The sequence below is a fragment of the Gracilinanus agilis genome, chromosome 2 (assembly GCF_016433145.1).
Source record: "Gracilinanus agilis isolate LMUSP501 chromosome 2, AgileGrace, whole genome shotgun sequence".
Lineage (NCBI taxonomy): Eukaryota > Metazoa > Chordata > Mammalia > Didelphimorphia > Didelphidae > Gracilinanus > Gracilinanus agilis.
The window spans coordinates 538,391,767-538,418,009 of NC_058131.1; the positions used below are offsets into that span (position 1 = coordinate 538,391,767).

A 26,243-nucleotide genomic window follows, 5' to 3' on the forward strand; every position below is an offset into this window, starting at 1 on the left:
GCTCCTTTAGTTTCTCCTTTAAAAATATGGATGCTATACCATTTGGTGCATATATGTCAAGTACTGATATTTTTTCATTGTCTATACTGTCTTTTATCAAGATGTAATTACCTTTTTATCTCTTTTAATCAAATCTATTTTACTTTAGCTTTGTCTGAAATATAATTGCTATGCCTGCTTTTTTTGTCTTAGCTGAAACCCAAAAGATTCAACTCCAGCCTCTTACCTTTACTCTCTGTGTGTCTCCTTCCTTAATATATGTTTCTTGTAAACAACATATGGTAGGGTTATGGTTTTTAATCCACTCTGCTATCTTCTTTCATTTTATGGGTGAGTTCATCTCATTTACATTCATAGTTATGATTATCTTCTATATATTCCCCTCAATCTTGGTTTCCTCTTTTAATCCTGACCTTTCTATATTCTTTCCTTCCACACCAGTGTTTTGCTTTAATTACTCCCTCCTTTCCCTCTCTCTTATATTAGTTCCCTTCCCATCATCTACTTTCTTATTCCCCTCCTACTTCTCTGTAGGGTCTTTTAATCACCACACCCTCCAACTCCTCCCTCCTTTACATTTCTCTCCTCCCCACCACCCTCTTTCTTATTTCCCCTCTACTTCTCTGTGGGGTAAGGTAGGATTCTATACTGCAATGAATCTGGCTGGTCTTCCCTCTCTGAGCCAATTCCAATGAGTGTAAGGTTTAAGTATTATCTGTCACCCCTCCCTTATCTTCTCCTCCATTTTAATAGTCTCCCACCCACCCCCGCATCTCTTTAGGTGACATAATTTACCCCATTTTATGTCTCTCTTCTAATTTCTCTTAGTACAATCCTCTTTTTCACCCTTAGGTTTTTTGCATATCATCTTAAGCTACTGACTACCACAGCCTTTGTCTATGTTTATTTCTTTTAAAGACTTTGATAATGTTAACAATTTTAAGAGTTATAGGCATCATCTTTCCATATAAGAATATAAATGATTTTATCTTATTGAAGCCCTTAAATTTTTTCTCTTTCTTTATTTACCTTTTTATGGTTCTCTTGAATATTTTTATTTGGACATCAAATTTTCTGCTTAAATCTGGTCTTTTCTTATTAAACAATCATACTTTCTCTAAAAGAATATAGTCAGTTTTGATGGGTAGATGATTCTTTGCTGTAAATCCAGTTCCCTTGCCTTCTGGAATATCATAATCCAAGCTTTCTGATCCATCAATGTGGAAGCTGCATGTCCTGTCTAATTCTAGATGGGGCTCCATGATATCTGAATTGTTTCTTTTTGGCTGCTTGCAATATTTTCTCCTTGAGCTGGGAGCTCTTGAACTTGTTTATAACATTTCTGGGAGTTGTCATTTGGAGATTTATTGAAGGAGGTGATCTGTGGATTCTTTCCATTTCTGTTTTTCTCTTATTCAAGAATATCAGGGCAGTTTTCTTGGATAATTTCTTTACATATGATGTCTAGGATTTTTTGTCATGTCTTCAGGTATTCTATTAATTCTTAAATTGTCTCTCTTGGATCTATTTTTCAGGTCAGTTGTTTTTTCAATGAGATATTTCCTATTTTCTTCAATTTTTTCATTCTTTTGATTTTTATTGTTTCTTGATATCTTATGAAGTCATTCGCTACTATTTGCCCAATTCTGATTTTTAAAGACTGAATTTCTTCTATGACCTTTTGACCATCCTTTTCCATTTGGCCCATTCTATTCAGCATGGCACTCTTTTCATTGTTGGATTTTTATGCCTTTTTTCCAGTTGACCAATTTTGCTTTTTAAACTGTTTTCTTTTTTAATTATTTTCATTTCTTTTTCCTATTTTTCTTCCCATTTTTTGTCAATCTGTCTTATTTGATTTTCAAATTCCTTTTTCAGTTCTTCCAGATCATGAAACTAATAACCATTTTGTTTCATTTTTTGAAATTTTGTTTCTAGTTTCTTGAATCTTACCATCCTCTGTTGGTTTGGCTCTTTGCTCTTTTTCCCCATAGAAATTTTTTGAGGGGTACCTATTTTTTCTGTCATTTGCTCATTTTCCCATCTTTCTTTCCCCTCTTTTTTGCCTGTAGACTGGAAATTCTGCAAGCTGCTTGCCAATTCCATCTCTACTCTGCTGGGTTTGCAAGATTAGATAGGATTTGCTAATTTGCCTTGGGTCTAAATCTTCAAAGCAGCCAGCTGCGGATACTTGAAAAGGCCCAATCAAATGTACTTCGGAACCTCAGTGAGGTGTAGTGCCAGGGCCTGGAATTTCAAGGGGATGGGTCTGAGGTTATCATTTGCTGGTGTAGCCCCCATCCTGGGATCCCAAAGTTAACCTATGCCTAATCACAGAACTTAGTGCAGTAGGTGGTGGAGTGGTCAGCCAGCACTACTCTATGTGCAGTTTTGCTTCTGATTCCCTCTTATCACTTGAAAATCAACTCTCTCTCTCTCTCTCTCTGCCTACCCTTTAGGATATATTCAGTAGGAGAGCCCCCTACCTCTGTCTTGCTGTTGGATTTGGACTTCTATTTTTTTGAAGAGCTTTTTAAAGGTTTTAAAGATTGGTATGGAAGAATAGTCAGAGTAGTTTCAGCTTTTGATGCTACTAAGCCACTATCTTCACTCTGCCCCCTTGTCCTGCTAATTTTAGAGCTAGGTCTGATAGTCTGTAGGGTTTTAGTTTTTCCAAGGTGTTATTTTCTAAGAGATTAGTCAGTGCTATCCTGACCTGTGCTCTGCTTTCTGAGTAACCACAAGCACTGCTTCGCATTCTGGAAATGTATCCATGGTCCCTACTCCTCCTCACTCTGAGACTGAGAGTTCACATAGGGACAATGCAAGAGAATACTGTTCTCAGTGCCAGCAAAGGGTCTCCTATAATCTCCTTCTGATCAATTGTCACATCCCCTTAACATCTGTGGGCCAAGTGTTGATGAAGCTTCCCCCAAGTTAGTCATCACAAAGACCTGCTACTGCCTAGCCAGGGCATGGCCTAAGCGAGACTACACTCCATTCTTACCCCAGTGAAACAGATATTTCCTGTACAATGTCTACGTTGTCTTAGAATTGAAAATTGTTTCATTCTATCCTTTTGTTTGTTCTGCTGCTTCAGAATTCATTTTGAGGTGCTCTTTTAACACTGTTTAGAGGGGATTTTGGAAGAGTTCAAGTGAGTCCATACCTTTACTTAGCCATCTTGCCTCCACCCACCCTTTCTGTATCTTAGTACTTGATCCTCAGGAATACTTGTGACCCAAAAAACAAACAAACAAAATTCAGCTTGAGTCTACATTTTTGTTGGTGATGAGCCTTCCCGTACTTTGCTAGGCTGATCCTTGGATAACAGACATAATCTATCATCACATGTATACTCAGAATGTTTCTAGTTTTATAGGACCTTTCAGAACTTGTGTTTCACTGGCAAAGCCCTGAGAATGTTGTCACCATGTTACAGTGCAGCAGCAAAATAAAATTTTGTGGAATAATTTTTAGATATATTACAGATAAATAATAATAATAATTAATATTTAAATAGCACTTTAAGGTTTACAAAACAATTTATGTACATGAACTCATTTGATCTTCACCACAATCCAATGAGTTATCTACTGTAAGGTTTTTTCCCCAACTGGACAGATAAGAAAACTGAGGCTGAGGAAGGTTCAGTGATTTGTTCTTGGTCAGTAAGACTTAGAAAATGAATTTGAACATAGTTCTCCTTAACTCTGAATCCAGTTGGACCACCATCAATGCCATGTGTCCCCTTCAAAGTAAGATTTCTTTAGCTGGCCTGAGAGCTATGGTAAAATAAAATGCATTCCAAATTCCAAATAAGCAATTTCAGTATGAACATTTCTATTTTAATCCATAGTACCAAAATATCTATTTGTGAAAGACATTGTGGATTCAAACATATAAAATTCCATAGGTTCCCTCCCTTAAGGAACTTATATTCTAAAGGAAATATAATGGAAGTGAACAAAAGGTCTTTCCTTTTCCCCAACTCCAGAGAAATTCACTCAATTAAAGCAAAATTTGACAAAGAAACCACTTTTAAATGAAGAAATTGGGGATCGCTTCACTGAGAAGGTAGCATCTGAGGTGAGACTAAAGAGAGTGAATTGAATGAAAACTAGAAAATATTTTGGTGTGGAAGCTAACATGTAAAGTTTAGGGTACTCCATTTTTGGTGGAATGTAGTATATCTGAAGAAAAGTGATGAGAAATAAGTTGGAAAAGTAAGTTTCAGCTAGATTGTGAAGAACCTTAAATGCAGATCAAAGGAGTTTTTATTTTATCCAAGAGACAATAGAAAGTTAATAAAGATTCTTTTAACTAGAGTCAAATCTTTGACTTTGAAAGATAAATTTGGCAGTTATATAAAGGATGAATTTCAGAGACAAGTGAGACTATCAGAGTAGATAAGAGGTGATAAAGGTTTGAAATAGCATGTCGAAAAAGTGGATTGCTAGAATAAGACAGCTGAGAGAGATGCTACATAAGCATAATCAATAGAACATGACAACTGATTTGATCTATGTGGTGAGGGACAGGAGTCAAAGTTGACTAGAGAGAGTATCCTTTATCTATCACCAAATGACCTCCCTTAGGATTTATGATATATATCTAACCCTTAATCTTTTTTAACTTTCTCCAAGGTGAAATTGACTTATAACTCAATTTTTAAAAATTTTTAATTGTGTCAAATAGATTCGAGATGACAACAAAAGGCAACACCCCTGTCTTGTGGAATTCTCGAAGCTACCTGAAACTGAGAAGAATTATAACCTGCAAATGTCAACAGAAACTTTAAAGTGAGCATTAAAGTAATTTAATTAATATTTCACAAATGTAGCGGCTGATTTAATGGCATATACTCACGTATTATAGGTATGTACCACTCAAAGAAAACATGTATTAAATCCTTTGAAAGGGGCCTAAATATGGTAATTTATAATCTAAAACATTCTTTTTTTTTTTTAAAACCCTTACCTTCCGTCTTGGAGTCAATACTGTGTATTGGCTCCAAGGCAGAAGAGTGGTAAGGGTAGGCAATGGGGGTCAAGTGACTTGTCCAGGGTCACACAGATGGGAAGTGGCTGAGGCCGGATTTGAACCTAGGACCTCCCGTCTCTAGGCCTGGCTCTCAATCCACTGAGCTACCCAGCTGCCCCCTAAAACATTATTTTTAAGCACTTTTAAATAAGTTTCTCTAGTTCCAGAGAGCAAAGTCCTTTTCAGTCTATATGTCACATCCATCCCCTCTTTCCTCATCTACTATCATTACTCTAATTCAGATTTCTATAACTTTTCACTATAGACTATATAGCCTCCCAACTAGGTGATCTTATCATTCTAGTCAACTTCTTGCTAGTCTCTTTCATATCACTACCAAATTTTTCTAATGAGTCTTTTACTCAGGGATTTTCAGTGGTTCCCCATTAACAGAATAAAATAAGAAACTCCTTATATTAGCAAGTAGGGCACCTGACAAAATTTTCATGTAGCTTTTCAGCCTTATTTCACACTGTTGCCTTTCATCTGGGGTTCCAAAGAAACTGTACTTACCTTACTTATTTAACCCACCTACTTCTACCACCATGTATTTCCCATTACCTATATGTGAAACTTCTCCTCTCCAATTACTCATCAATTCCATCTCTTAAAAATTCTCTAGATTCCACACATGCTACTTCCTTGTGAAACTTTCTCTTATTCCCTTCCTCATTTAGAAGAGAGCTATCCTTCTTCTGTTTCTTTTTTACTCCATTTAACTTTTCCAATATATTTACCACATTCTAACTTATTGTAGCTGTTTGTATGCCTCTTTTAATTATTACCCCTTTGGTGATTATCTCCAATTTACCCTATATATATTGTTTGTGTATGGTCATGTGTTGTCTATCCTTTTAGACAGTAAGCTCCTCAAGATCAGGGACCTTTCACAGCCCAACTCAAGTCCTACTTCACTGTGGCATCTTCCCTAATGACTCCAGCCCAGGTTTAGCTCTCTCTTCTCTAATTCCTTTTGTACTTAATTCTGCTCCTATTCTTCTAGTTCTGCATTATATATTATATGAATTTACACTTAACTGTAATATGCTTGTAAGTTTAGGAGCCACAGGGATGGCCTGTAAAGCTAATTTACAGTTCACTTACAAGGGAAAAATATGAGATAAGGCTAGAAAGGTGGTCTGTTAAAGGCAAAGAAAAGAGAAGAGTTAAAGATATTCCTAGTGTAATAGGAAAATGAGTCAATGGTGGCATCAGAGAAAGAAATAGTGAGATTAGAAGTATATTTAATGAGATTGGTGAATTTAATTTGTGACATATTGAGGTACCAATGCAACATGTAGTTGGAGAGACCAATGTGGTGCTCAGAACAAAAACTAGGACTCAAGTAAAAAATCTGGAAGTCATCTGTTTAAAGCTGGTAATTGTGGACAAGGAGAAAGCCAAAAATATTTAGTGAAAGAAGAGAAGAAGACCAAAGAGAGTTCTTTGATTAGCACCTAAGGGGTTAGCAAAAAAGTGAGGAGCAAATGCATGTATTTTAGTTGTGGATTCAGAGAAGTGGGAGATGATGCTAAAATTAATTTGAAACTTTTATAAAGTATTTTCTTAGAGGAACATTAACACCTAGGACTATTGATACTTTGAACTCTTGACATAGTTTTCCTTAATGTTGAGTATTGTCATATTCTCAATTCATTAGTTAGCTAAAAGCATAAATTAAATGTCTATATTTACAAAGTATTATGCTAGATGCCGAGTAATCAGTGACAAAAATGAAATCGTTTCTGCCCTCAAGGAGGTTACAATTTTCTGGTGGTTAGGGATGGACAACATGCAGCACAGATAAGTAAATATAAAATATATGCAAAGTGAAACCAAAGTGACTTTTTGAGAAATGTGAAAGATAGTACTAATGAGAACAATCAGAAAATGATTGGCAAAGGAGGTAGCACTTGAATTGATATTTGAAAGAAAATTAGGAGCTTTAAAAGTTAAAGGTAAAAGGGGAGAGCATTCCAGGAATGGAGGATAGATTGTAAAAAGACATAGAAGTAAGAGATGGAATGTCTTTGGCAGGGAACAAAAAGTAGGCTAGTTTGGCTAGACTATAGAGTTCATTAGTGAATAGTCAACATGCTTTTATCAAGTGCATAGTATGTGAAAAAAGTAATGTGAAAATATCCTAAAGATAAGCTGGAGTCATGTTCTGAAGGGCTTGCCCAAAAAGAGTTTGAATTTTATACGAGAGGCAAAAGGAAAAATTGAAGCTTCTTGTGCTGACATACTCAAGCCTAGACTTTAGAAATACCAATTTGGAGTCTGTTTGGAGGGTGTATTAGGTAAGGGAGAGCCTAGAGACAGAAAAACCAATTAGAAAAGCTTTTTTTAAATTATATAGAAAAAATTGGAAGACCTGAACCTAGGATATTGAATATTTGAGAAGAGAAAATAGGACAAATGTAAAGGAAAATGTGGAAATAGAATTGTCATCTGATTTAGATATTGAGCATGAGAAAAATGAATATTGAAGATGACTCTGAGATTACAGATTTAGGTAATTGCAAGGAAGTCAGTATCCTTGATAGAAAAAAAAGAAATTAGGAGTATTTTGATTTTATGGACTTTGTGGTAAGGAAGGATGGAGGACAAGTAATGATTTCAATTTGGGACATGTTGAGTGTGTGATACCTACAGGATGTATAAATGATGGACATAACAGTTGAAGATATAGAGAGAAATTTGAGGGGCGAGTTTATAGTATAAATGTATGTATACATATGTGAATCAAGAGGGTGTATATATGTAGTATATATATGGAGAGGTATATATATGTATATTACATGTGAATAGTATACATGTGCTCACATATATCTGGGTTATTCAACTATACATGCATATATATATACACATCATATATATGCTACATTCATGAACATATATATCATAGTCCACTGATAAGTTAGGGACAATATTAATGTATATTTGTATACTTATGTGTCTATATTTGGAAATCATCTGCAGATGATTATATTTGAACATGTGGTAGTTGATGGAATCACTGAGAAAGATATATGGATAAAATACTCAGTAAAATTACACCAGCATGCAATCCATCAAAAGAAACTAAGGAGTCAGATATTAAGGTAGGATTGAAACCAGGATATTATCATCTTTTCCCTTATTCACTTCTATCCATTGTATGTGTTTTTTAAATGTCACAGAACCCTTCTAGCCCTGGGATGTCATATTGTTCATATTAATTTGGCTGCTGAGGAAGACCTGAAGAAAGTAAAACTTCCCAAAAAGTAGGTGATTTTTAAATAACTTGATACTTTGGTTGTAACTTGTTTTTTAACACTAGTGACATGGGAAAAGCTTATTAGAGAACCTAGTGATGTAGATAGATATCAGCTACAGCAGGAAGTCCAGTAACTTCTTGGGTTGACATCAATGAATTTCTTTATAACTCTAAATAAATTATTTTCTAGAAACTGCTCTAAGACTTTCCTTCTTTGTTATTTCTCCCTCACATCAGCATGTTTTCCACTGTCTTTGACTTTTTTAAACTCTTTCCTTTTGTTTTAGAATCAACACTGTGTATTAGTTCTAAGGCAGGAAATTGGTAAGAACTATGCAATAGAGGTTAAATGACTTGGCCAGGGTCACATAGCTAGAAAGTATCTAAGGCCAGCTTTAAACCCAGGATTCTCCATCTTTAGACCTGGCTCTGCATCCACTGAGTTACCTCTGACTTTTAACCAATAAGAACAACTCTCCAGATAAGGATGTTTGGTTTGGCTTGGATAATAAGAATTATATCTAGCAATGATGCCTTGAAAATGGTTGCTAGCCACATTAAATAGTCAATAGTGTAACTTCACAAATATTTTCTGCTTATGTTTAAGTTTCAATTTGGTCCACTGAGTTTATGTATTCACCATTCACATCCTACACTCACAGATTCACATTCTTAAATACTTAGACATACATAAAATACATACATGAGCATCATCTTTAACTATAGGCTGGGAGCATAAGTAACTTCATTCATGTGCCAAATTCTATGAAATTCTGCTTATACTTTCAAACCATAGAATTTCAGCCGTATCAGAACTTTCTGATCCCCATAACTGTGGTAGACTAGAATTGGTATTAGAAATGAGGAACTCGAATTGAAGCGTCACTCAAGTCCTAATTTTTAGTACCAAAGATTGATACTCATTCTTTCTGGTGTTACATTCAATATAACACAGGATTGGCCACAATTCCTGCCTTCAGCTTCCTATCCAAAAATTGCCATGTAAATAGAGCATTGAACAAAGTGTGAGGAGAATTGAATTCTTACCCTTCTGAGGCTCTACCTTGAACTATGTTTTTTTGTTCATCTTTATACTCTCGGTAGCTAGTCTAGTGCCTTGTTCATAAAAGCAATTTTTTTACTGATTGGAACTTCACCTCAGTTTCTTCATCTCTAAGAGATTAAACTAATAATCTTTAATCCTTCAGTTCTAAAATTCTTTGAGTCTCTTAGTTTTGGTATTTGGAGTAATAAGGTAACTGAAAAAGGAAGCAGTAGCTGACTGAAATCATATAAGTATTTTGTGCTTATTTGTATTGTGCTTTATAAAGACCCAATTAATCCCTTGACAACTTTTCAATTTTTCTGAATTTTGTTATTTTTGGACATGGAATAAAAATGTTTGAAAAATAATGCCCCTCATGGTATGTACAGATAATATCAATAGCCTTCCATTATTAAAGCTTGAACTTCTAGTTGTTGTTGTAAATAGCAAATCTACTTATTCTGCAGAGAAATGGAATCTTTGAACTTGGGCTTATTAGCTTGGTCCTCTAATAATAAGCTAACTGGTCTAGATTGGATAATGGAAAGCCATGTAACTCCATTCAAAATATTCATAATTCTGCTGTTTTTGTTTTTTGCATTTATTTTGACTTGTAGCTACATGATGTCAAATGGCTATAAGCCTTCCCCTTTGGATCTGTCTGATGTGAAGCTGTTACCTCCTCAAGAAATTTTAGTTGATAAACTTGCAGAGAATGCGCATAATGTTTGGGCAAAAGACAGAATAAAGCAAGGATGGACCTATGGCATCCAACAGGTGAGAAAAATTGGTAGTCAGGAAACTTTAAGCATATATATTTGTTTTTGTTTGTTTGTTTGTTTGTTTGTTTAAATTCTCTCCCATGTCCGTAACATCTTGCAAAGGAGCAGTGGAAAAGGAATACAGCCAAAGTCACTATTTTGATTCAAAGCATAATGCATAATAGAGCACATGACATTCTGTAGTGGTTTTTTGACAGTGCACTGTATTTATCACCACCTTTATGGTTCATCTCTTCTGCAGATTTAGAAGAGGATCTAGTAAAGGAGTATGTACTCACTACACTGAAATGTTTCCTTTGTGGCCACTTTTCTGGTATATTGCTCTGTTAAGTGGAATATGTGTTAAGGAGATGTAAGCAAGCAGGCTATCATAATTTAAGGGAGGGAATGAATTTTTATTTTAAAAAGTTATTTGAAACTGCATTCACCCACTTTGGGCATAAAAGGATACAAATATTTTTGTGCCATTTCATTTTGTTGCCCAAATCAAGTGAATAAGATTTTTTAATGCAAATTTTTGCACATCAGTAAATGTTAGCCTGAAGAAAATGTTCAAATAAATACTTTCTTTGAAAACCCAAGAAATTCTACTGACAGACATTTGAAAATCGACAATTTTACACAAACCTTCTGGAAGGCTAGAATGGTGTATTTATGTGTATGCATGTGACTTTCTATATGCAAAAGTTAACTATAGATTTTTCCACATTTCTTCCCTTTTGGCATAATTCAGGATCTGAAGAACAAAAGGAATCCTCGTTTGGTGCCATATGCATTACTAGATGAACGTACAAAGAAGTCAAACAGAGACAGTCTCCGTGAAGCAGTTCGAACATTTATTGGTTATGGGTATAATGTTGAACCTTCAGACCAAGAATTAGGTATTGAAACCAATACATTCCTCCTAGCCCCAATATAATAAGGTCCATTTTAAAAGGAAAAAAATGCAAATCCATAGACCTGATATATTAGTTAATGTCAGAATGCCCTGCATATATATATATATATATGTGTGTGTGTGTGTAAATATATATATATATATTTACACACACACACACACACAAACATATATGTATTGTTGTTCAGTCATTTCAGTCATGTCTAATTCTTCATGACCCCATTGGGGTTTTCTTGCCAAAGATACCAGAGTAGTTTGCCATTTTCTTCTCCAGCTCATTTTACAGATGAAGAACCAAGTCAAAGAGGATTAAGTGACTTGCCAAAGGTCACATATCTTGTGTCCAAGGTCATATTTTAACTCAGGTCATCCTCACTCCAGGATAGAAGGGGGCTCTATCCACTGCACCACCTAGCTGCCATCTGTATGTGTACATGTATTTATATGTGTGTATATATGCATATATGTATATCGGTATATATGTGTGTATTTGTTATAGACCTACAATAGAATGTAATTTCCTTCACATCGGAGGCAGTTTCATTTCTGTCCTGATATGCCTAATGCCCAGCTCAGAGCCTGGAAATTAGAAGAAATTTTACAAAACATTATTGAGTTATTATTTAAAAACAAATATTAAAGACCAAGAATAGATTTATGGTAGCTAAATGTATTACTATAAAAAAATTTTATTGTATCAAAACAGAATTGGAAAAAATATGTGAAATAAATTATTCTTTGATAATTGCTTTAATGTTACAATGTATTCTCTTTTGCCTGTAACCTTAATTGAAATGAATGAAAAAGCATTTATGATGTACTTACTATATGCTAGACACCATCTTAGAAGAAATTGAGGATATAGAAGAAAATTTAACATAAGTCTAAAAATTTTATTTTTCTTAGATTCCCCTCATTCGGACTTCAACTTACTTGGTGACTGAATCCTCTAATCTCTAATGCACAAATAAAATCTAGGAATATTTTTAAATCTATAGCAATACTGATGAGTACCTCAATGCTGTGATCATCCCCATTACCCCAGGATATTATAGATAAATTAATTTTGAATTGTTTGGGGAGGTGGAAGAGCTTCTCTCTATGTTTGTGTCACTGACAGTTTATGATATTTGAGGGAATGCCACCTAGTGACTAAGGGCCTTTGTCCCTTGCTCTGTTTCTTCCCTTTATTTACCATAGCTGACCAAACTATGGAAAAAGTTAGTGTGGACAAGATCCGATTTTTCCGAGTGGAACAGTCTTATGCAGTGAAATCTGGAAAGTGGTATTTTGAATTTGAGGTGGTGACAGGAGGAGATATGCGTGTTGGCTGGGCCAGGCCAGGCTGTCGGCCAGATATTGAACTAGGGGCAGATAATCAAGCTTTTGTATTTGAAGGCAGCAAGGTGAGTCAATTTACTGGCAATGTGCAAACTTCTTGATTTTAGGTGTTCTTCCTCAGAAATATATAACTACTTCATAGAAACTTAAGTGATTTGGTCATCTTTGGTATAAGGACTAGATCTTTGTGTTTTAAAGACTTAGTTCTTTCTTGTACTAAGAGAGTATGACTCCTTCGTTGTATGCATTAAGTTTATGAGAGTCTCATATTGACTGTAATATTTTTTACATTGTTTTTTGCCTTCTCCTCTATCTTAGACCCAGCTTTAGTGAAGGTACATATTACAGAAGCATCATAAATATCCTTAGAGGAAAGTGTAATCTTTTTATTATTACAGCAAACTGAGAGTCAGGGAAACTGGGTCTACTTCCTTGATCAAATGTCATTATACTTATTGGATATCATCCAGTTCATTATTCCCTAAGTTTCTTCTTTGTAGAAAACTGAGTATCCACTAGAAAGCATGTATCACTGTTAATCAAGAATTGCTATTACTACTCTGGCCATCTCATCAGCTATAGTGTCGGAAAACCTATTTTTCTCTTATCTATTTGGCTTTTTCCCCTAGGGCCAACGCTGGCATCAGGGGAGTGGATATTTTGGGCGCAACTGGCAATCAGGAGATGTGGTTGGCTGTATGATTAACTTGGATGATGCATCAATGATCTTCACTCTGAATGGGGAGCTACTGATTACCAACAAAGGTTCAGAACTTGCCTTTGCTGACTATGAGATTGAGAATGGTATGTCCCCTTACCCTCTCCCTATATAGTACTAGAAGAAATGAAATTATGCATAACCATTATTTAGGGTTGAACTGAGCATTTTTCTGATTTTTAAGAGTTCTTCTAAGGATGCCATAATTCCAAAAGGACTATTTGTCTTCTGGAAATCAAAATCTTTAGAACTTCTAGTACTACTATTCTGGTTCTCTGGCCAATTCTCTTAGTTACCTGTCTCTGAGGTTTCTTTTGGCCTTCCTCCTTATGGTTAGAGAAAAAATCTATAATTTGGGTCTGATATCAGACACCAATTAAAGATTTTTCTCCTTTTTTCCTTTTCTTTTTTCCCTTTTTCTTTCTTCCTTTTGTTCTTCTTTTCCTTTCCTTCTCTTGTTTTTCTTCTTTTTTCTTTCTCTTTCCATCCCTTCATTCATGATATAACCTCCAACATTAGCTTGTTTTGCTCATGAGTAATCCATCATTTATTCTATCACCCTCTTAAATCCTACCTCCCTTTTCCCTGATCTCAACTGTTTCCCTATTGAGTTTGATTTTTTTCCTAGATCAAAAGCTCTGTGTATGTATTTAATCCTATTTTGTCTGGTTCAAATGAATTTGAGTTCTTGTGACACCATTTCCCCAACTTTTCCTTTGCATTTCTATAATATTTTTCTATTTTATTTAAATTTTGTGAAATAAGTTCTATAACTGCTCTCCATCTTTCTTCCCTATTGTATTCATTTTTCTTTAGCTCAGTGACAGCGAACCTTTTAGAGGCAGAGTGCCTTGCCCTATCCCCACCCCCAGAAGCCAGTGTGCCCTGCCTACCCCCTTACCCCACACAAGGGAGGGAGAAAGTTCTCCCATTGGGCTGCTGGGCAGAGGGGTGGGTGAAGTGAGGAATGTCCTCAGCAAATGTAGAGAGGGGGAGTGCTCTGCTTCCCTCTAGAAGTAGCTCTTCCCAAATCCCTATGCCTTTCTAGTAACTAACTCACCTGGGGCAGAGGGCAGGGGTTGGGCATAGTGGGTAGAGGGGAGGGCAGCCTAGAGCCAATAGAGAGTGCTCTACATGCCAGCTTTGGCACCTGTGCCTTAAGTTCACCATCAATGGCTCGAGCTTTTCTTTCTCCACTTAATATAATCAAAGTAAAATAAAACCATTCCCAAGCCTTCATTTTGTCTTATTTAACTAAAGCTATGATTATTAAAGACATTAATGTTCAGAGAGAACACATTTTTCTTCCCTTATTAGAATGCAAACTTTTTTTCCTCTTTATAGTCCTTTCCAATTGCTCCTATATATTTACTGTCCTGGGTTTTTTCTTGAATTTTGTGTTTCTCTTTCAAAGACTTCATTTAACTCTAATATTTTCATTAAGAATGTTTGGAAATCCTCTACTGCAGAGGTATCCAACTCTTGGAGCCAAAAAACACAATAAAGTATAAATATTAATTTGTGGTTGTCAATATGAGACTTGCAAAAATCTTTTTCTATTTTAGTTTGACACCACTACTCCATTGGATTAAATGTCTTTTTCCCCATAGAATCATATAAGGTTTTTCTGTTTATGTTATTCTTGGCTGTACTACATGTGTGTGTATACATGGGTGTCTGTGTGTTTTGGAATATCATATTTCAGACTCTCCTGTCCTATGTAGTGCTAGCTGCCAAGGCTTTTAGGATCCTAATTCTAGATTCATAGTATTTGAATTCTTGATTATATTACTTTTTTATTATTCTAGAAACTTTAGATTTTTGTCTTTAACAATCTTGAAAGTTTTTGTTTTTCTTTTAAATGTGTCTAGTAGGTTCTATTTTTTATGTTGACTTCTAGTAATAAGAGACGTAGGTAGTTTTCATTCAGTATTTCTTGAAATATAGCATCTATAAAGTTTTGAAGAGAAAGAGGAGAGATTCATCAAGGTTCAACTCAAATGCTTTTGAAATTAAGTCTTCCCAGACCAAATTAGTCCTTAATAATCTCTTGATACTTAGTCATCCTGTAGCATCATTTTGATTGCCCTCCTCAGTAGACTCTACAGTTTAACAAAGCCCTTATTTAACTGTGAGACCCAGAACTGAATACAGTATTTCAGATAAAGTCTGGCCAACAGAATAGAATACAGAAAGACTTTGTATTCAACTTCTTAATTCTTGGAAGCTATGCCCCTCAAAGTAACTCAATACTGGTTTTTGTCTTTTATTTTGTTCCTGCTCACTTATATGAAATTGCAGTCTACTAATACCTTGAGATCTTCCTTAGATAGGCTGTGTGTGGTGAAAGTGAAGGGAGGAAGGTAGGAGGATTTGGAAGAATGTGAGAAAGGGGAGAGGAAGGTAGAGGAAGGGAAAGGAAGGTAGGGGTCCCCAGCCCCAGCAGGGGGAAATTGATCCCTTCGGGGCTCAAATAAATGATGAGAGAGCAACTTTAGGTTATCGAATAGCTAGGCTTTATGTAGATTAGGAAAGAGAAGGTCTAGGGAAAACTAGGAGGAAGGAAGAAAGGGAAATAGGTGCCAAGAAAGAGATCAGGGTCTTAGGGTAGAGAGCACTCTAGGGTAGAGAGAGCTAGTGAGAGCTCAGGGTAGAGAGCAGAGCTTCCAGTGTCAAGAGAGAAAAGGCACCAAACTTTCTCCTTTATACTTTCTCTGACACCTCCCATAAAGGAAGTGGGAGTTGTCAGGGGAAGTTGTAGCAGGGATCCCTGGGAGACATAGTCTTCCAGGATTTACAACAATTTCAAATGACACAACTGTCACTTAACCTTGCCTCCCCCACCCTATACTTGCAAAGCTGATTTATTGACCTTAAGTGTACACATTTTTATTTTTTCCTAGTGAATTTAATTTTATTGGATTCAGCTCAATAATCTAGCTCAGTAGTATCATATTCGAATAAACTTCAGGGCCACTATTCTGTATACATAGAAACTTCAGACTGCATTTTGATTTACTTTTAAAATGTAACATTATCTACCTTGTTATTATTTATTTTATTTTGTTAACTATTTCCTAATTGCATTTTAATCTGGTTCTGGCTAAACTTGATAATGTTGTAGCCCTAGCCTATTAAGATCATTTGGGATCCTGACTCTGTCATCCACTTTTAGCTAACCCACTCCCCTTTGTATCACATTAATATTTAAAGAGAAAGCCATCCAAGTCATTGATAAAAATGTTAGAATAAGACCAGCAAAGATCCCCTGGATACTCCAGAACTCTTACCATGCTGCTATTGGTATATAAATGATGATTCTTTCATATACCATTCAACTAGTTCATATACATTTATATGCATTATTATCTAATTTTGCACCTCTTTATGTAGGAATAATATGAAATATTTTACTAATTATTGTGGTAAAATAGGTAAACTATATTTTCAGCACTCTTCTGATTGGCTAACTTAGTGACTTTGTAAAAATTTTTTTTTTGCAATGATGTATTCTTGATTTATCCATGATGGCTCTTCGCAGTCACTAATTCCTATGATACTTTTTATTAACCATCTTCTTGAAGATCAATTCTAGAATTTCCCCAGGGATCAAAGTCAAATGCACTACCTTCTAGTTTGAAAGCACTGTTCTCTTCCATTTTATTTTTTTAATTTTTTCTTTATTTTAATCTGGTAATAAATTTACACATGAATTTTCCAAGGTTACATGATTCATGATGTCTCCCTCTCCTCTTCTTTCCCCACTCCCAGAGTTGACAAGCAGTTCCACTGGGTTATACATGTATTATTACTCAAAATCTATTTCCATATTATTCATTTTTGTGAGTAATTTTATAAAACCAAAATCCAAATCATATATCCAAATAAACAAGTGATAAATCATGTTTTCTTTTGTATTTCTATTTCTAACAGTTCTTTCTCTATATCTGCATAGCATTCTTTTTTCATAAGTCCCACAGTATTGTCCTGGATCATTGTATTGCTGTTAGTAGCAACGTCTATTCGATTTTATTGTCCCACAATGTTTCAGTTACTGTGTATAATGTCCTCTTGGTTCTGCTTATTTAACTCCCCATCAGTTCATGTAGGTCCTTCCAGTTCTTATAGAAATCAAATGATTTGCCATTCCTTATAGCACAACAGTATTCCATCACCATCATATACCACAATTTGTGTAGCCATTCCCCAATTGAGGGACATCCCCTCAGTTTCCGATTTTTTTGCCACCACAAAAAGCACAATTATAAATATTTTTGTAGAAACAGGTCTATTCCAATTTTTTTATCTCTTTGATATACAGACTTAGTAATGGTATTGCTGGATCAAAAGGTATGCATTCTTTAAAGCCTTTTGGGCATAATTACAAATTGCCTTCCCCAATGGTTGGATCAATTTATTACTCCACCAGCAATGCATTAGTGTCCTAATTTTGCCACATTCCCTCCAACATTTATTATTTTCCTTTTGTCACATAAGCCAATTTAATAGGTATAAGGTGGTACCTCAGAGTTGTTTTGATTTGCATTTCTTTAATCAAGAGGGATTTAGAACATTTTCCCATAGAATTATTGATAATTTTGATTTCTTCATCTGAAAACTGGCTATTCATATCCATTGGCCATTTGTCAACTGGGGAGTAACTTTGTTTCTTATAAATATGACTTAGTTATTTATATCTCTTTCATTTTAAATGGAGAAGTTTACCCTTCTCTAATCTGATATCCTTCATGATTATATATTTATATATAATATTTATATTTTAATATTTAATTAATATTTATATATTATATATTTATATAATTTATATATATATTATATATATAAATTAGCTTGTAGACAAAGACTTAGCAATCACACCTAACTCTTTAAGTATGTGGATTAGTAGTTCATCTGGTCCTAATGTACTTAAATTGATCAAGGGAAAAGAGTAGCCAGCATACTTAACTTCACCTGAGCCCTGTAATCCTAGGTAAATCACTTAGCCTCTTTCATTCTCAGTTATCTTATGTGGAAAATAGGGAGTTAATGTTATTGTGAGAATAATATGAGAAAGTATAGGTAAACTTTTAAAAGATTTTTTTCCATACCAGCTCTTAACTATTTTTCCTATCCAGCCAAATAAAGTAATAGATTAGTGATATTATTGTGTATGTCACCAGTTCTTTAGGGAGAAAGAATTCTATTCCTCCAGATTTTTTTTATCATCTCCAATATTTAGTACTTCAGGGTTTTTTTTTAATTTCCTTTTTCCCTTACCTGAGCTCCTATGTAACTTTCCCCCCTAAGATAGTAAGAGAAGTCTACTTTTTCTTCCATATTTGATTTCATGGTTCTATTTTATTTTTTTCATCACTAAGAATCAACTTAATAAAAATTACATTTCCAAAATCACTTTGCACTCAGCTACTGGTTTGTTGTTACATTTTATGTCATAAAGAACATGTTAAAGTTGCTACAACATTAGCTTCCTTCTTGGTCCCATTGTTGTTAAAATGTGAAGAAAAGTTAGATTCTCCCACCAGCCTCAAGGATTGGCTAAATTGTGTCTTCTTCCTGCTGTTCTATAGGTTTTGTCCCCATATGCTCACTGGGTTTGTCTCAGATTGGCCGCATGAACCTTGGAATGGATGCCAGTACCTTCAAATATTATACCATGTGTGGCCTCCAAGAGGGCTTTGAGCCTTTCGCTGTCAACATGAACCGAGATGTTGCTATGTGGTTCAGCAAACGTCTCCCTACATTTGTCAATGTGCCAAAGGATCACACTCATATAGAGGTAGGATTACATATTGATGGGAAACCCTAATGGAGCATGATGTGCCAAACACTAAGCCCTAAATAATGTTCCCTGTCATCAGCTAGCTTCTTACATAAAGCCATGTAATATTTCCATAGCCCTTCCTTATCATTTCCTATGTATTCTATGTGGGGCTATAAAACTATCTTAATTACTCAGTAATTGTTTTTAGTTGGCAACTATACAATCTTGTAAACAGATTCCTCATATCTATGAAACTGCCCCTTCTAAAGTCCATTCTGTCATGGTGATATATTCAGTAATCAAGAAATCACCCATAAAAATAGCAGGATTGAGTGTTGTAGTTCTGTGATTACAGTCTTTACATACTTAAAACCTAATCTCTCAGGCCTAATTTAATTTCTACTACATCATGATACTGTGATAATATCTTCCCAGAACTGTGGGTTAGGAAATGACACATGTCCTTGCAGTCCCCCTTATTTTGAAATAAAGAATTCGTAGAAGTTGCAAAACTCCTAGCCTAGTCCTGAAAATAGTACTTGCACAGAGTAAGCTATTCAGTGAATGTTTTTTAAATTAAAACAAGAGAAATTTAATCCAACTGCCCATGGTAAAAACCATGTTTTACCTTTAAATTGTACCCATCTAGCCCAAATTGGCCATAGTTTTGTGTTATGAAGGGAACCAAGTCAGCTCTGTTGAGATGTTGATTTAAGTGTTCTAGTTTCTTCCTCATTATAAATTCTGCGATTTTTCTTTTTAATTTTGAGCACATTGTTTCTTGACCTGTTTCTTAACCTCTTATTCTATATCTTTGTCTTCAGTCTCCTCTGTGAGCCTTCTACTGATCGTTATTTTAACATTAAGGAGATGAAAATAAGATTTTAGTTAAAATAAGGATCACTAAACACAGCCTAATTCTCCTACCTTTCTTGGATGCAGTTTAGTATTTTTCCCCTTGCTTGTTCCATGTTCCATTATTCTTTTGATGAATCTTTTGTAAGCCACTGTCCATAGTTTTAACATTGATGGCACAGATATAAAAATGCATTTGAGGTATATACATAAATAACTGTGTACATAAGAATTCTAAAACTAACTTTCATCTCTAAAGGAAACCAAATGAAAGTCATAGAAAGTAAAAATTTTCCTTCTTGCTTACTCTAACTCAAGAGGCCAATGTCATTCAATCTTTTAACTAGCATAATTTGGAATGCTTCTTGTTTGGTGATAATGTTACCCATTCCTACTTGACTCTGCAGAAAATAAATTTTGATTGCATCAGACTTAGACTCATCAAATAAAGAAAAGTCACAGTGATTTTAATGACTATTTGGAGAATCAGCAGTTTTTCTTAATTATAAACAAGCAAGAAAAATTCAAAATTGAGTAGTGGAGGAAAAAAATAAGGCCCAGGACCACCAACTGTTCCATAGTAAAGATTGTATTTTCAGATCACAAGAATTGATGGTACAATGGATACACCACCATGCCTCAAGGTCACCCACAAGACATTTGGCACACAGAACAGCAGTGCTGACATGATCTATTGTCGCCTGAGCATGCCTGTAGAATGTTATTCCTCCTTTCACCACACCACTGGCTTGGAAAGTGATATTTTTCAGAAAAGGTAAAATGTATCCTTTACATCTCTCCAACAAATATGAGAAGAAAAATGTGTGTCCATGCAAATGAATACATTTATATGCATGAGTGTGTGTTGGTAAAGGAAGGAGTAAAATACATACATATATTTGTAAAATTTCAGAAACTTTTTTTCAATTTCTAATTAAAATTATCAGTTGAAAACTATATAAAGATATCTCTGGTGATGAGATCTATTTATTCTTGATGTCATTGATTTTCTAGACCTCAAGTATCACATTTCTCTTTTATTTAGAGAACAATATCAAGTAATTATCTCATCTCTTTTGCCCTTTTTTTAATAGTATGAATTCATAAAAGGCAGCAAAGACTATATTTTTAGCTAAGTTAAGAAACATTTCCTAGCACAGACATGCATGAACAGAGAACATCAATATTAAAAAAATTCTTGAGTTTCATGTATTTTCAATAGTGGCCACACATATATTTATCTAGTAGAACTCTCTCTGATTTACTTTGTTTTCCTGTAAAAATTCGTTATAAACATATATTATGAAGCCATGGCTATTTCAGAGAAGGAGAGAGGACAATGATGTTTTTAGAGCAATTTATCCATTTCTGTCTCTCTCTAGTCAGGACATACTATTGTGATTAGATATCTGCTTTACTTCTGCTGCCTCACCTGGGATGTGAAGGACCTAAATAAATATCATAGCCTAACCCTATGCTGATAAATGACTAAACAAAGGCCAAGGGCTACCTAGCATTATCAACAGTCCTGTCTAGTTTTCTAAACTTTAACAGAGTATTGAAAGGTCAATTGGCTGTCAATCAACTAAATTCTTTAAACTGGTGAATAACTAAAACATGATTATTTCCTCCCCAGGAAACAGATGCAAGAAATAGTTTCTCATACAACAGTAAGTATATTTACTCATTTAATATTTATATTATTTAATTACTTGTCATATTTGGTATAATATACCCCTTACTGCAAAAGATCTATCTAGAGACTCATTTTGTCAGTTGCTCTGTATCTGTAATAAACATATTAATCCTTCTGAGACTAATGACATTGAGAAAAAAATAGGTATTCAGAGCAAAACAAAATTTCCTTCTGGAGTTCTTAATTGGGTGTGATTGTCTACTTGTCACTCATTTTCCACTATAGTCTCCATACTACCTTTTTGATTGAATCACACATTATATTGTGATTTAATATAACCCTTCTGTTTGTTCTTTTATGTATAGTATCCCTCAGCCCTCCCTCAAACCATATCAGGTAAGATGAGAAAAAGGATTAAGTGGGGAGAAGCAATAAGAAGTCAGTCCAATGGAAAAAAGGTTCCTTCAGCATATAAAAAATATTCAGCATGTATAAAAATAAATAATTGTATTACATGTTTATAATAATTTTTTATAAATTATCATAAGAAAGGGAAATTATCCTTCTTAATCTCCATCAAAGGTATTTATCAACACTTTAAAAAATCCTTTGGATGGAATTGAATACTCACAAGAATCCATTGTGCAGAGAGAATTTTAGCATCAATAAAATCTAATGATTACTGATAGGATACATATAAGGCAAATATTGATATTTGACTAGTAGATTTGCTTCTTCCTCTCCAGTACCTTTATGGTTAACCTAGCACATCAAAGAAAACTATACCAATCATTAAACCTTTTAGCCATGGGGAATGTCAAAATTATTTTAACATTCTACAATATTGCGCTTCTTAAGTAAGCTTTTCTATGTATGCAACACCATTTTGAATGACTGTTCTTGGTCTTAGTCAATCTATATTATTTTATAGGAAAAAGAAGGGACTACTGATACTTTTACCAGCTGTTAAAGGTTGGGCAGGAAGGCATTAATTAGGAACATACTCTCTGATGAACCTTTATTTCCAATATAGTCACATAGTACATCTTAGTAGCCTAATATGGCAAAGGAGGAAAAAATCATCACATCGTAGAAATCTACAGAGAAAGTCACAAATTCTTTACCATCTTATTGCTACTGTTTTCAACCAGAATTAGTAATCTAGAATTTACAAATGCAATACTTTAGCTTTTTTTAATTAATCGTCCATATTTTCTCTACAGCAGTGCTATTATTCTGTGCGTATATTTGCTGGTCAGGACCCTTCCTATACTTGGGTTGGATGGGTGACACCAGACTACCACTTATACAGTGAGAAGTTTGACTTGAATAAAAACTGCACAGTGACCGTGACTCTTGGTGATGAAAGAGGCCGGGTCCATGAAAGGTAGGTTGGAATCCCCTCAGAAATCATAAATATTCCACACAGACTTCTTCAAGCTGTAGAAAAAGAAAAGATCTCTTTCCTATTTGTTACTCATTCCCAGAAACTTATTTGCTCCCACTTAACATTGAATCATCCCACCTTCATTAGATGTGATATCAAAAGCAATTATATCAGTGACACTTTGGCTCAAGTTTCTTAATCCCGAACCAAGTTTTCTATTGTATTCTTTTTGTCTTTCTTTATGCTCACTTTTACATTGAAGTCATTGAGTAATTAATCATATTTTGAAAGACATTGGAGAATTTTATCAAGTTCTTTTTCTTTTGTCTTTAACAGTTTTCAGTACATAACATATGCTGTATTCATGGTGGGGAGGCAGTTTGCTTATGCAAATAAGGAGAACTACAAAACAAAATTACAAAATATCCTCTGAAATTATATTTCTAATTGGATTTGGGAGTATAATGAAACCAATTCTACTAGCTACTGCCTCATTAAGGAGAACCCCAAAACCATCTTTTCATTTAGCAACAACCTCTTTATATCTTGTTTTTATTTATAGCAAGGATATAAATATTGGTGTGGTAATATTCTTCTAGTACTATAGCAAATCAATGAACATTGGGTGAGGATCTCACATACAGAATTACTAGTAACTAAGTTTAACTTTTATGAATGGTCTAAAAACTAATAATTTAGTATTGTCTTAGTGCTTTACCTCTTTATTTTTCATGTATAGAAAGGCCATTTTTTCCTCCAACACAAAAAATAAAATGCTTACAGCACAAAAATTCATGTGCATATTGGCAAATTCTTAAAACATAAAACATTAACACATTACTCCAATAATATTCTGCTAAGAGATGAAGACTTGGGAGACTTGTGGGACTGCTGAAGAGGCATTTCACTTTCACAGAAGATTTGCACTATCCTAGCAACTCTATCAAGTTCCATATCTTCTGGTCAATCAGACATTTAATTTACGAGCACCTGAACCTGAAATCTATCAGAAAAGAAAATGATTAATATATATTTCTGTTGGACTAACTAGATGGATATGTCAAAGGGATACTATAAATAGAGATTGACAAAGATTTCAAAAAAGTATTTTATGACCTTATGCTATTTTCATAGGAAAATGTAGAGATATGACTGTCATAAATGATAGTGCAGTTGGGTAGATTTGGGACTGATTGAGTGGCCACACCCAAAAGGGAATCATTAATGGTACTTGGAAAGAATTCTTGGGTTGGGGTGGAAGGGTCAGGGTTATCTATTCCTAGACCATTTCTGTTAGATGGCACATTTGTATAAAATTTGCATCTGGCAAAGCTCAGAAGGATTGCCAATGCACTGGATGACAGGATCAGGAACCAAAAGTGTCTTAAAAGGCTAGAATATTTTGCCTAACTTAAAAGATGCAATTAATAAAAACATATGTAAATTCTTACATCTTTTTTCAGTAAATCAGTTAATCACAATTAGGAGTAATTAGACAGAAGTTTGTGTAAAAAAGTTCTTTTCAAGGACTGAGAAGGTCAAACCTAGTAGTCTACATCTGTCATACTGTGTTCAGCTCTGGAAGCCATGTTTTAGGAGTATCTCTTACAAGTTGGTGTTCTTTGGCACTCCTTACTCAAATTGTTCTGGTAGTTCAGGCTTGGAACTAAGTGAAATATTGTAAGGTATCTAACACTGAACAAAAACTTTATTGAACAACATGCTTATAGAAAGATATTCAACAATAACACATGTAGCATTTGTACAGATGGTTACAACTCCCAAAACTTTCATTTGTGCCATACTTGATCAAAATGGTATGTTGATTAGCAGAGGATGTACATAAAGTTTAAGGAGGCCCAACTCCTTATGTTAAAAAACTTTCCATTTTAAGCCTTAGGCTATCAAGAATCTATCTATACACCAAGTCTTAGACCTTTGATTAACTAGTGAAACCTCTATAATGCCTTTTGTGAGAAAAATTACCCAATCTAAGTAGAGCAGGTATTGTTCCGCCAAATTTCCACCACTTGATAGCAAAGTACTAAATTTCTTCTAGAGGACCACTCACCAAATGCCTAGACTGCCTCATCCAGTACATTAATGAGGTCTGGAACAGCAATAAAAGTTATGAAAATCTATTTAAAATTTCCAGGTGCTATCTACCTTTCTCACTGACCACACAGGGTTTTGTAAGGGGCATTGGTGCACAAAGTTTTCTAATCTCTGCCAACTACATCATTAAGAAAGACATAGTTTTCACACTTCCCAGCCTCAATATTGTTTGATGTAAACAAGTATAGCTTGGGTTAACCAAAGGGTTTCCATTTGGCCTTTCCCACAATAACTATTATAGATGTTAACATGAATGTTTGCATAGGTACTCTCTACTAAGAATTCAAAATATCACTTCTCCTGGTGATATGTTTCCCAAAATCTTATATCAAAACTGTCTGGACCCACTGACAGTGCACTTTGAGTAAAAGAATAGGACAATCAATCGACATGTTCTTTCTAGAAATAATTTGATAGGATTACAATTCCCCAAACAAGATATAAAAATCAGAGTAGGGAAGTATAATTATGGGTATAGTGATAGGACAGGAGATGATAGGTTCAAGAAGATTGATTCTGAGGCCAGCTGATATAATTGACTTTTAACAATTAGAGTAAAATAATCCATGCTAAGAGTTCATTTTTAGAGGATTCAGCAATAATGTCATGGTAGCAATACTAAAGTTGGCTAGGATGAAAAAATATGGTTTGGTCTAGAGCCATTTACATATTATGGATTATCAGCCATCAGAATAGTACGACTTTAAGGTAAACTAGTGGTTTTCTTACTGGTTATGGTCCTTCCCAGCTAGACTTCAAATAGCAGACCTAATCTGTCAACACAACCATGCTTGAAGTCTTTCCATTGCTGTTAACTTCACTAGCATAGCCTTCAAAAACTTAAACCTGTTTATACCTTTTGACTCAGCAATATCACTATTACATTTATTTCCTAAGATGATCAGAGAAAAGGGGAAAGAACCCATATGTTCTAAAATTTATAACAATTCTCTTTGTGGTGGCAAAGATCTAGAAATCAAAGAAAAATCCATCAACCAGGGGAATGATTAAACAAATTGTGGCATAGGATTGTGATGGAATACCTTAAGAAATGATGAACAGGTTGATTTTATAAAAACATGGTAAGACCATGTGAACTAGAAAGACTGTAACATGCATAATCTTAAGTGGGGTGAAGTGCTTCACAGAATTCCACAATACCCCCCAGAACTCCAGGAGAGGGGGCATTTAGGGCAGTTAAGAATGTGGGTATAAAAAGCAGGACACCCAACTTAGCAAACTAACTCTTTGGGAGAGCTGGGTGACTTGAAAAAGGTAGGAATTACTTCTTCTCAGCTAGCTTATCTCTAACCCAGGGTGGTTCTTTGCTGAATACTCCATACTGACTATAACCAGGCTGTAACCACTGTGATAATACCTTA

General features: G+C 34.8%; 1 protein-coding gene across 1 annotated transcript in view; it reads left to right on the top strand.

The window, feature by feature from the left end:
* The window catches only part of RYR3 (ryanodine receptor 3), a 570,927-nt gene that overhangs the window by 241,844 nt on the left and 302,840 nt on the right, over positions 1-26,243 (top strand). Inside the window, exons 22-32 of the mRNA XM_044660040.1 lie at positions 4,699-4,802; positions 8,226-8,309; positions 9,965-10,124; positions 10,863-11,010; positions 12,228-12,433; positions 12,998-13,172; positions 18,675-18,883; positions 20,323-20,498; positions 21,360-21,393; positions 22,583-22,746; positions 23,083-23,113. Of these exons, the coding sequence (XP_044515975.1) occupies positions 4,699-4,802; positions 8,226-8,309; positions 9,965-10,124; positions 10,863-11,010; positions 12,228-12,433; positions 12,998-13,172; positions 18,675-18,883; positions 20,323-20,498; positions 21,360-21,393; positions 22,583-22,746; positions 23,083-23,113 (1,491 nt within the window). The remainder of the gene's footprint in view (positions 1-4,698; positions 4,803-8,225; positions 8,310-9,964; positions 10,125-10,862; positions 11,011-12,227; positions 12,434-12,997; positions 13,173-18,674; positions 18,884-20,322; positions 20,499-21,359; positions 21,394-22,582; positions 22,747-23,082; positions 23,114-26,243) is intronic.